Below are 12,943 nucleotides of genomic sequence, written 5' to 3' on the forward strand. Positions count from 1 at the left end.
ACAATATCACAACGAGGTTTGTCAAACGACAGTACAAATTATATGAAATTTATTGCTGCATTATTTAACAATGTTTCACCTCCACAACACTCTGTCATAAAACATGTATCATCAAATTTAAATAAATGTAATGAATATTATGACTCATATATGAACCTAATAACTGTCATGATCATGACATGGCAAAAACATAAAAATGCAACAAAAAACTGTAAGTTATGAAATGTCTAAGTATAATATTAAATTATGTAATATCTCGTTGAAAGATAACAAAAACGTAATTTGATTTGGGGTGTGGTCTATAAATTTCTAGCCAAAATCTGGGAATGATGATCTTCGAAAGGATATAACATAAATGCGAAGAATATTTACCGTTCTTAACTGTTCAATAATTTTAGATTGATTACAACATATTATGGCCTCTTACAATCGAAATCCCTTTGTTCTTTTGCCATCTGAAATTAGGAAAGAATGTCATTGTGTTTCTTATATTAAAAAAGGGTCAACTAATTTATTAATTAACTAGTAAGATCAAGTCACTATCCTGATTATTGTATAATGTATAATATCATACACGAAACTTTTAGTTGGCTGTTGGGCTGAATATTTAGTTTACTTTGTTTCGATCGAATGATACACTTATTGCAATGAATATCTTATTGACTTATTTGATCAACGCATTATTTAAGTCTTCGTTCAACATTTTATGTAAATAAAACAAAATTGTTTACAAAACTTACATAACTTACCTCAAAGGTTCAACAAATCCTTAAATTATAGAAGGATGAACAAATTAAATACTCTTAGAAATAATTCCTTGCATGCCGTGTAAAAAAACCCTTCCCCACAAATTGTTAAATGTCATCTGATGACCATAACCTTAGTAACATCATTGATTCACAAGGTTTAATATTATTAAAAAACATTTCCAATAAAGTTTAGAATACCATTGAAAGATATGACACTTTTACAGTCTAAGACCAACTTCATAATTCCAAATCGAATGAATAGATTTTCTGAAAATTTATTTATTGAGTAATTGGAATAAACAATAATATATCTCTTGCACTAAGAGAAAAAAATCTAGAAGATGTTTCAAGAAGATATTATTGTCTTATTCTGCTAAAAACTATCAACGAGCATTGCTTTTAAGACTGTAAACAAATTTACAAATTCACTTTGGCAATAGATCTTTTAGGACAATAAAAAAGGCTCTAAAGATAATTGTCTGAGAAACAGATCTTCCACTCAGTACCATACTATCATGAGAACGATAATTGATAATTATACCGTATACCTACTAAAATCGATCAATCAATTAATCTATAAGGATCTACAACTTCGTATCCGAAAACCAATAATCTGTACATAAAACTAAAATCTTAGTCTGTCATCAATCAAGTGCCATCTCAGTTTCTGAGCTGTGCCAATCGGCGAGTCAGTGCATCTTCTTGCTGGTTGCTGACACTAGTAGAGCTAGAAGCCACACCAATTGAGTCAGTTGGTGCTGTTGCTGCGTCAGACAGCATGCTTGTCATTTCTAGACCATGCTCATCAGCAACTTGTTGTATGAGGGAATCAACCTGTAGAATTTGGTTATATTGTACTGAAATTTAATAAATAATCATGTTGAACTACCATAATACAAGCAATAAACTAGTTCTCAAATATTCCACTCAGGGTACGGATGCGTACAGAGAGTTGATTTGAAAATATAAATTCAGTGAGACTAAAACCCACCTGATCTGCAGGAGTAGAGAGTGTTGTGGCATTGCCCATGCTCTGATCCATGGCATTAGCTGCAACATCTAAGTTCTCTGTTTGACTTTCAAACTTATCCATTATTTCTTGTACCTGTTAATAGATTTTAAGTGATTTCCCTTGAATCTACGGAGAATAAACCTTGAAAAAATTCATTGAAGGGTTACCTTCAGCATAAATCGTAAATTTTAATCGTTTAAAGTCTTCTTTTGTTGTGAGAACAACTTGTTTAGAGTAGTGTACAGTTCCAGCATACCTTTTGAAGGTCCATTGAGGCCATGGCTTTGTCTAACCCTTTGACAACATGTCCCATATCTTTAGACATCTGCAAATAAGAGATAATAATGATAATTCAAAATCTTTACCTAATTATTGGTTATTGTGTAAAGCATAACATGTATATCTGTGTAATGTGTACCACAAATGAAAGTATACCTGCTTCATTGCCATGGCTGTTTTAATTCTGGATGCAACACCATCTACTCTCGCAGACATTCTTAGATAGTTTAACGACTCACTCCTCTTTCTGATAGCATTTTCACTATATATCCTGGCACCTGCAAATGTAAGTAACATTACGGATGGTATTTAACAAATTATGTATTATGTAGTACATGTACAGCAAGAAATTTAAAAATTAGATCGTATTCACCGACTCAGTAATAGTAATAGATTACAGCTATTACAGACAAGATTGTGATTAAATGTGACATTGTTGCAGCTGTGATTATTTACCATCAACATTGCCTTGCTGAAGAGCTTTTTTGATCTTTGCTTTGTTCTGATTGTGCTCTTTTTCGCTTCTTTTAGACTCCCGTTCTAGTTGTTTTGCACAGAACTTAAGTTGAAACAAGGAATCCTCCATTGACGGCATGGTGATATCTTACCTTATTGCTATCACTGAAAGATGTTATAATATTAAGGAGGTACAAATCAGCTACCAGGGACAGTTTTCTTTTTCAGTGAAGGAGTAAAGTCCCAACAACATTACTATGAAATAAACATGTCACAACTTAATCATGTCACAACAACGTCAAGGACATGTCATAACCTTGTCATAGTCATGTCATAGTCTATGGAGTTTAAGAAGTCGTATTTAAACATAAATCTCATCATAATTAATTGGATAAGTCACTGTATAATCACTGCACTGATTCAGGGACAATAGATAGAAAGCTATTCTATGGAACTATTTGAAAAACGTTCACTCATACTATCATGATGTCGACTATTATATGATAATTTAGTACAACCGAGAAAATTATGCTTGGTGAAGGTGTAATAATCACATTTTCGAGATAAGCTGCCAATCTTTCTGTTTACAATCAGAAGGAAATTAATTGCCTATTTAGTCGGATTCTATACATTTGTCATTCACACTTGCTGTTGCTTTGGCTGCAGTGTGAAACGTTAGCAGTATATCCTCCTCTACACGTGGATTTGCTGTGAGAAAAATTGTTGACATCTTTATCTCACCAGTGCTCACAGGATAAATAAGACCAATCTTATACCAACATTTGGCATAGAATTTTCTTACCTGAGCCTGGGGACCTCCCGACCTCGCATTTTAATGTTACCGAAATGTTTTTTGGATTTGCAGGGCTCGCTGATGACTTAATTTGTCATCATTTATATTTTTCGATATTGCAATTAGGTTTAACTAGCTTGCTAATCTATTACTCGCTACTCTCACGTTCGAGAAGTTCGAGAAGTTCGAGAAGTTCGAGAAGTTCGAGAAGAGCACCATGCATTAGGATTAGCGTGCCAGGTAACAAATAGGTGTACATTAATATGTAAACAATAAGCGAGCGTGCTAAATCACTTTACAGTCGATCTTCAAAATTGTTCTCAAAGGGCCCCCGACAGTTGAAATCAACTTGAATCCATGTATTTTCGGACACTGATTCCGAATAACCCCCATGACACAGAGTTAAAATGCTCTCCTGGCGAAATTTTGGCGCAAACCTGTCTCGATCAAGTCATATGACCGTACAAGGAATTTAGTCCAATGATCTAATTTATCGTTAAGGTTACGGCGCGGTTATAGCATATACAATTTTGTTAAGGATTGGGTCAGGGTTAGGGTTATATTTAAATAAAAAGGTTAGACTTGAGTTTCGAATGGTCGTTCAGGGCCAGCTAAAGAACAAATTGAAAAGTCATGAGACAGTCTTGTAGCGCAATGTACTGGGCCGCGCCGCGCATCCAATAATGCTTCTTACGACCGCAGCTTTTTTTGCGACCACAGACTCACCGAGCTGCGAATAAAAAGATTGACATCGTCAGTTAAGTTATTGCAGAGCTAGCTACGGTTTAAAAGGGTTTTATATTTACTCTCACTTGCATGAAATAAGCGCGCCCGCAGCGGCGCAAAAGCACATGGTTAGTTAAATGACAGTCTACAACTATATGTCACATTTAATAGTATTATTGTCGAAGCCTAAATTTTTAACGGGTGATACTCGTAAAATATCTGTTCCATATATTGGACCGTCGACGAGTCTAACTTGGCGCGCGTCCTGGTAGGTTGTAAACCTACAACTAAATTTCAAAAGCTTATTAATTGTTGAGCCGGCCCGGGGAAATTCTGGTCGAGGTCGTTCATGAAGTACAAGCTGTGAACATGACAATGTCATGCCAACAATGGAGATGTTTCCAAACCGCACGCTTGTACTCGCTCATGATTGACCCGCGCGCGCGCCTAGCTCTATACTAGCTCTGCGAACGTCGGTACCGCTTAAGCATGAAATACTTAGTACTACGCGGTTCTCAGTACAGGTTCTGCGTGAACATTTGTAGCTGTAGCACAAGTTTGATGATCATGCACGATGGGACCACTGGAAGCGCATTGCACTAGAGATTTTTCGCGCGCTGAGTGTTGCCAGGCAAATATTTCATCATGATTCCCATTAGCTTCCAGCTCTATCTTTACTTGGCATATCATTAGTTCATGTTTCAGTTTTAAAGAGAATCCTTTGTTCTGCATCCCAGTATAAATTTTATCAGTTAACTTTTTGATGAAGTTGACTATCAAATGTGCGTAAAGTAATCAGTTTTCGACAGACCACTGCAAGAGAACTTCATTTTTATCCTACCCAGAAAACTGAGAATATATTGGAAAACATCTCAACTTTATGTGTGCAAATTTTCAGAATGGCTCGACAAGATGGTTTCGAGATAGAGATGATCAAACACGATGTTTCTGTGTTATTTTAATACATTCGCGTGCAATTTTTAACGCCAATTGTAAGATGTAAGCATTGAACGCCAATTGTAAGCATTGAAAATATTAGAGATTTGATAGAATAGTGCATTGTAACAGAATATAATAACACATAGTATTAGAAAGATTAATTACCACAATAGCTCGATCATGAGATCAGTGGACTGTTTGGATGCTTTCAATGTGAATAGTAAGCTGGGTGTGGGTTCGAGTCTCACCGGGGGTTGAAATCTTCGATTTCAAATCCCGGTGAGCTTCGAACCCACACCCAGCTTAATGTTTTTGCTTTATCCATTAAGTTTATAAATATAAGATATCATTGAGATAAACAAATTAGGTTATTAGTTATATTAAAACACTACCACAAATATAATACTCCATCATTCACTTTATTACTGAGTACTGACACGTAATAAAGTTGACTATAAAATGTGCGTAAAGTAATCAGTTTTCGACAGACCACTGCAAGAGAACCTCATTATTAGCCCTCCCAGAAAACTCAGAATATATTGGACATCATCTTAACTTTATGTGTGCAAATTTCCAGAATGGCACGACAGAATGGTTTAGAGATAGAGATGATCAAAGACGATGTTTCTGTGTTATTGTAATACATTCGCGTGCAATTTTGAACGCCAATCTTAACAATATAACAATTGAAAATGTTATCAGTTTGATCGAATAGTGCATTGTAGCACAATATAATAACACACAGTATCAAAATGACCAGTTACCACAATGGCTCGGTCATGACAGCAAAAGACTAATTCTATATGTTGACACAAGCAATAAGTAAACTCAGTGTGGGTTCGAGTCTGACCAGGGGTTAAATTCTACGATTTCAAAGATTTCGAAGATTTCAACACCTGGCCAGACTCAAACCCACATCTGGTCGAATGCTTTTGCTTTATCTATATTATTTATAAATATAAGTTAAATACAATATCTTATTGAGATAAACAAATAAAGTCAGTAGTTAGATTAATACACGAACACAGATATAATCATTGACATTATTACTAACACGTAATTTGCCATAACTCCGGTCTCCGGATTGGAAATATGTTCCCAAGGCCCAATTATTCTCAAACCCCATCGATATTGAAAGTCTGAAAATAATTCAAAACTACCACTACTTACTCTCATTCTGTTGAACAATCAGTAAGAAGAGTTTTGATGATTAAATGTGAATCCTATCTCAGAAAATGGATTCCATGATGCGTTTGATATTGGTTACGCGAACCAGGATTTGCTCCTTCATGAGCATTGTAGCGTTTCCCTTCAAAAAGCAATACTGGCCAGTGCGAAAAGCCTGCTGGCTTTGGATCAATTCATTATATTATATTCGACCGACCATATCATGCATATTCAAATTTTAACTCTTAACTGACATTGATTGCTTTTTTTACAATTCATAGATTTTACATTCGCGCCTTCCGTAAAGTAGAGCAAGATTCTGAAATTTCAGCAGGCAAACTGGACTTTATCAATGTTGTTGAAAGAGTTTCTAAAGATGATCAAGAAAGTTACTGAAACGATTCCGTCTATCCTACATAACAGTCTATCCTACATAACAGTATTTTAGGCCTCGTTTGCAAAATTTTAGCGCACAGAATTAAACCAAGTTCTGCTGTATTGCGAGCAGCGATAGAAGGAAGTTTTCTCCAACAGTTGAAGAGCGAGGGGTAGTGTGAACGAGTTCATCAGTTCATTCTTTTCTTTTGTGGCAGAATTAACTCCCTGTCAAAGATTAATAATGTGAAACGAATTTGAAACATAACCTCAGCAAGTCGTGAGTTGTGTCAAAATTGTATGATAGATAATAATCTCAGAACTTTCTAAATCTTAATAACATTTTTTCATCAGCATTGGCAAATAATTGGCAATAGTAATTTTGCTTCAACTTACATTTGTTCTCGGAGAAGGAATGTTACACAATGTTTACATGGTCCTGGCCTGATCGGCAATACTATTCGCTACTTTTCAGGATTTAATCCCTGAAATTTTGTACAATGCTAGCAGGAATTACGAAATCTATTCGAAGGTTATTTAGTTTGTTCCTCAAACCGCTCCACAAAATACTCCACAACTCCCTCTCTACTTCTCCCGCTTCCCCATCAACATTTCACTACCACTCCTCCCCCGCCCCCGAAGAGGAAAGGTCACCATTTCTACTCACACTCACAACACAGCACTCAGTCTTGGTCCAAGAAAGCAAAAGATGATCTACTCGCTACGGTACAGGAGAATATTTCTGCAATGGCCATCAATCTACGTTGGAAAGAGTTATTTGCTAACACTCAACCGACACTCTCAACAAACATTTGAAGTAGACTTACACCTGTGCTCCACGTCTAGTAGACCAGAGAAATCTGGGCCAAGACTTCTGAAATAGAGGAGATACCACATCAAGAGGATTAATACAAGCTTCTTTTAGCTTATTTAATCTTTTTGCCATCTCCAAGAATAAGTGGCTGTTATGATTTCTTTTCACTGTCGCTAAACGTGTAAACAATTTTATAGATATTCATGCCATACAATTGCAGTACCTACCTATTGAACCTATGAAAGTATTTTTACCTAGCAGCAGTAAAATCGGGGGGGGGGGGGGGGGGGGGGGGGTAAGGGATCATGTATTAACTGTTTTTAGGATAATAATTAAGACACCCACCCCCTTTTACCGGCTTTTGTGGTACTAACTGTTGAGAAATCACTGTACTATGTCTTGGTTTATAAAATAAAATACCCACCCAGAAATTGCTTTAAACAGCTCATTAAATATGACTTTTTAGTTTTAAAAGGATCCGATATTGAATGTAAACAATGAAACTAACAGTTGAGATATCTATGCTTAATTAAAAACATACACTAACACACGCCCACATGTTTACAGATTACAATTACACACATGGCATGTATGTAATGTGTACTATACATATCACACATCATTTAAGAACCAGTAGTTGAAATACATTTTAAAATAAATTAAACACTGCACCTTCTCAAACGGAAAAGTCAACAAAGCCAAAGGCCACTTTTTAAAATTATACAAAAGATCAATCGCACTCTGTTTAATAAATTATATCTTAATTTACTAACTGTTTTTGGGCAAATTAGACCTAAGACTCACTATTTAGTAGCATACAGTACAAACTGTTTTTCTGGGAAATGAGCAGCAGATCTACCACTTAGTACAAAAGTACTAACTGTGTTTTGGAAGAATATATGACACACCACCCCAACGTCACGTACAGTTAACAGTACTCAGTACCTGATCCCGGGGTCCCCCCTCCTCCCCCGGTAAAATATGACCAATATTTCTTTATCTAAGGACGTATTTAAAATAGTATTACAGTACTTACTAAACGGTGTGTGTCAGAGGGAGTTGTAAGGGCTATCAAACTAGGAATTTTAAGATGTTGCACAGATTTGTATTTCTGAGTTCTCCAGTCACCACTATTTCAGTCAGCACAATCTTTCTTTCTCTCTCTCTCTCTCTCTATTCTACGATTTTGGTATCATTAGCACAACAAATAACAATGTAGCCATTACAGCAGCTAGCGACAAGTAAGTTTATCCTAAAAGTAACGAAGCACATGCTCATTTAAAAACCTTCATTTACTGAGAATATGATCAAGCTTATTAGTAAAGATACAATAAGTATTATAAGCGTGGCTTGCCTCAAATTAAATAGATCAGAAGATAACTATAAACTGATCATGATTAGAACAAAAACAACACAGTGCTTGGTCGTTGTTTTAAAGTTTGAAAACAGTGCATGTGGCCTTCCATCAAGAACACGGAATTATGTGATCATACAAGAAAGACAGATCTTAATAATATTTAACATCATTTGCATCAGGCTTAGTTGTTTGAAATAAATTACCTCATACAGCTGAAGACCAACAATGATTGGAGAGGAGGAAAAAATATCAAACAGAATAATCATATGTATTGTGAGCCAACCAGGGGTAGATGAGGCATCCATCTCTCCAACGGTTTTGACATCATCGAAATCATCTTACCGTCATCTGAATAAAGGTCATGTTAATTATCTCAATTATACATTAGCCAGTTGCAGTATTAAATTAGCCAGATGCTTAGCAATGCGCATAAATGTGCTCAGTGCATTCTTGGAATTTTCACAAGTTTTATTTCAGCCCGACAATGAAAATAATATCAGATCAGTGGTACTTAGATCGAATCCAAATAAAATCAACAAAGTGGCCGATTTTTATGCACAATTTTTTAAAAAATGTATATTTGGACTATTCATATGTGCACAGATAACTGCATCAAGGTAATGATAATAATAATCCTATACATTTGCATAATTGAAACAATTATGGCCCCTTATTGTGGGCAGAATATGTGTTTTTGTTGAAGGTATAAAACTTATCTGAGTGACTGCATAGGGATAAATACTAGGACCTACTAAACTCAAAACAAAATGCAGCCACCTAATTAAGATACTGAATTATTTACTTCACTTCAATTATGATGGCCAAACGTGACAAGCTTGTATCTAAACAAATAAAAACATGATCAATGATATGACGTACATGTAGCGCGTGGTCAAGCGCAACTAGCAGAGCCAAACGGAATAGAAATAGCGCAGTGCTTTTCAACAGTCCCATTATGTCACAGTTGATTATCAATCAAAATAACTGACCACTGCACTGATCAGCCCTACATTACATGACAAACACCCAACACTCATACTTTGATCAGAAACACTCACTGAGTGAAAAATGTAATACCTTGGGAACAAGAAATTTGGGATACATAACATTTTGATGCATAAGTGCATCCCTTTCTGATCTTCTGGATCAATTTTACAAAATTCAGAGAACAATTCCACCACTATACCGGTTTTACATTATACAACTAATAGAATTCTAAGGATAAACACAATAATCTATCTTTCTAATTGCTATGTTAATTGTTAAATAGCAACATTTCGGGGTTGATTCATACTCTGCACTGCAAGGTTACAGTTTCATTTTAATAGAAATTTGAGTAATAATGCCTGTAACAATGTTTTAATAAATCATAGTGTGTTAAAGGATACAAATGGAGTGATGTGCTTTATGGCTACCATCATTGAGTGCATTGAGTTATGTAACCTAAAAGGTGTCCAGTTTTGGATTGGGAATTGAGTGGGGCAGTATCTGTGCAGCCCTAAAACCAAGAGTAGACTTGGTTGTGGGGCTGCACAGATACTTCCCATGTATTATAGAACTATGATCATAATAAACTACTTTTAGGATAAGAGTGAGAAATAGTGAAACAAACTTTTTAGTGAAACAAATTTAAAATAATGCAAGGGTAGGGGTAACAGATAGTTATTATGACTTTAGGAACCTTAACCTTATTCCTAGCCAAACTGTTGTGTACTCCATTTAAATGTCTAACTAGCCTTTAATAATGGTGGGTTGTCTTGGATACTGCATTTCCAACTGTACTTGGTGCCAGTGGCGTAACGAAGGGCCCTGCTGACCCTGCTGTGCAGGGGGGCGCCGTCTTAGGGGGGCGCCAAATTGTCGTTTGAATGTGGGACAATTTCGAAAACTTAACTAAAGTACTAGCAAAACTGCGCGTTTTGCTCTAGATACACACTTTTTTAGAGATTTTACCGGCGTATCCTCTTAAATCGCCTAATTTTTTCAATTTTAGGGAGGGGCACCAAAAGGAGAGGGGGCGCCAACAGGGGGGCGCCTTTTCGGCAGGGGGGCGCCAACAGGCAACGTTACGCCACTGCTTGGTGCACGCCAGGTTTAAAATAAAATTATTTCCCTCACTTGCTTGGATTAGATTGGCCTACTCCAATGTTAAGACTGCGTCGTCACCACTAACCAGTAGATTCATCATACATGAACTGTAGGCACCTAAATTGAATTGATTAGAATAAGTATGTCAAAGATTTCGTTTTCCCTAATAGAAGTTTCGATAGTAAATAAAAGGAAAAATGTGTCAAAATGTATTTAATATACACTCAATTAAATCAAGTGATGCGATTGGCAGAGCACAATCAAATTTTTAGTGTTGCAATTGGCAGAGCACAATATTTTAAATCTTTAACAATCTAATATATAAAAGTTTCAAAACGCATGATCTGCTCCATTATTTAAACTCCATTAAAGGGGCAGGGATGAGATTGTAGGAGACTTCTGATAGATGGATCTCATGTTTGGTGTCCACCTTCTTTCCCCGGTACTTAATTAAAAGAATATCCATTTGAGCATATATATTTTTACAATTGGTCAAAATATGGGTAAAGAGAAACAATAAACATATAATAACATTTATTGGAATGCGAGAATTTGTATTGTGGCAGGTGGTTGATTTAAGTGCTCCAAGAAATAATTTTACTTTACAATAGGCAATGATGAGTGGCAGGATTTTGTAGCTCACTAATAAACATTCATCTTCAAATCTTTCGAAAATGGCATTATCTCATAGAGCAATATATTCTTGGTTTAAAAAGACAACAAAGAAATTTTCAAAAGAAGCCTATAGAAGAAATTCTGCTTGTGTGCTTGTAAGAAATATCAATCATCTATACGATGGGAGTTGGGAAATAAGATTAAAGGCTCATAATGTTAAGTTATAGAAGTTATGATGCATTTGGGACAAGCCATTAGAACTCACTGTACGGCCTCAGCCCTCAAGTAGGAAAAATTGTGTGCTTCGTCATGGAGATGGTATGTGAGAATTCATAGACATGTGATCTACAACAATCAATATGTTACCAATGATTTGAATATCTTTGAAAGTGTCAGATCGAGGATTCAATGAAATCTTATTTGGAGATTTTCACTTTATATCAAAGAATAGGTGATATGATGTTCTATTCTTCATATATGTATTTACAAAAGGTCGTGAGCATACAGTCTCAAGTCTACAAACATCATTTCCCGAAACTTGTGGACGATATCAAATTTAAAGCTGGAAAAATATCAGCCAACAATACAATTTGCTTAAATAGTAAAGAATACGAAAGTTAACATCAAACTAGGCGGTTTGTTTGCTCATAAGTAGTCATTTCTTCTGCATTAGAATTAGCGCTCGATTCATCAGGCTATCTATCTATCTAATTACCAAATAATTAATTGTTTCAAAATTTATATACTGTGGTCGTACGTCGATTTTTTAATTCAAAACATGGAAATGGGTAGCGCATGGTCGCGCGCGCAACAATAAGGTCGCATTTGTGATTTCAATATTTTACATGACGTACGCGTAACGCGCGGACGCAAGCGCGACTAGCAGCGCCAAACGGGATAGAAAATAGCGCGGCTCTATTCAACGTGGTCCCATCGTGGATCACTCAACATTCAACTACCCAATTATGTGACATGTACAATTTAATTGTTTCATGTTGTAGACACGATATTGAAAAACTGATATTGAAAAAATAAAATGACAATAGGGGTGATCACAATTAAATGTGATACATTTATGTGATTGTATTAAAACAAGAAGTATATGAATTTTAATAATAATTGTCATAAACATATGTTCTTTTACATTATTTAACAAGTTATTATTTATTTGTATTAAAAATTTTATTGTAGTGAAAAAAAAAATTTTTAGTGAAACAAATGTATATATTAATTTACACAACTATAGCATAAAATATAATTATAAAAATATACATTTTATAATTGCTTCCATTTTGAACACTGCTAATAACAAATACCTTCCAGCCCATCGATATAAAGTATAAGTCGCCAAAACAAACAACAAAGCTCCAAGTTAATTTATCTTCGTACTTTGTTTTGGAGGCTGTATAGTAGAATGCCAATAAATAATTATTGACAAACGGTGCAGTCTCCGCCTTGCAATTACGAAGTAATTTAAGGCGGAAGTACAGTGGCGTAACGAAAGGCCCTGCTGACCCCGCTGTGCAGGGGGGCGCCGTCTTAGGGGGGCGCCAAATCGTCGTTTGAATGTGGG

At 35.7% G+C, this 12,943-nt stretch overlaps 2 protein-coding genes across 2 annotated transcripts in view; both read right to left on the reverse strand.

The window, feature by feature from the left end:
* Window positions 1-12,943, reverse strand: part of LOC134825481 ((Lyso)-N-acylphosphatidylethanolamine lipase-like) — a 112,031-nt gene that overhangs the window by 30,782 nt on the left and 68,306 nt on the right. The window lies entirely within an intron of this gene.
* On the reverse strand, window positions 207-3,285 carry LOC134825482 (charged multivesicular body protein 1a-like). The gene is made up of 5 exons (XM_063837697.1): window positions 2,497-3,285; window positions 2,197-2,318; window positions 2,018-2,086; window positions 1,741-1,854; window positions 207-1,583 (listed from the first exon to the last, which is right to left on the reverse strand). The coding sequence occupies exons 1-5, from the start codon at window positions 2,633-2,635 to the stop codon at window positions 1,410-1,412; spliced, it is 618 nt and encodes a 205-aa protein (XP_063693767.1). The 5' UTR covers window positions 2,636-3,285; the 3' UTR covers window positions 207-1,409.

Source organism: Bolinopsis microptera, chromosome 13, assembly GCF_026151205.1.
Source record: "Bolinopsis microptera isolate Bmic1 chromosome 13, MBARI_Bmic_1.0, whole genome shotgun sequence".
NCBI lineage: Eukaryota > Metazoa > Ctenophora > Tentaculata > Lobata > Bolinopsidae > Bolinopsis > Bolinopsis microptera.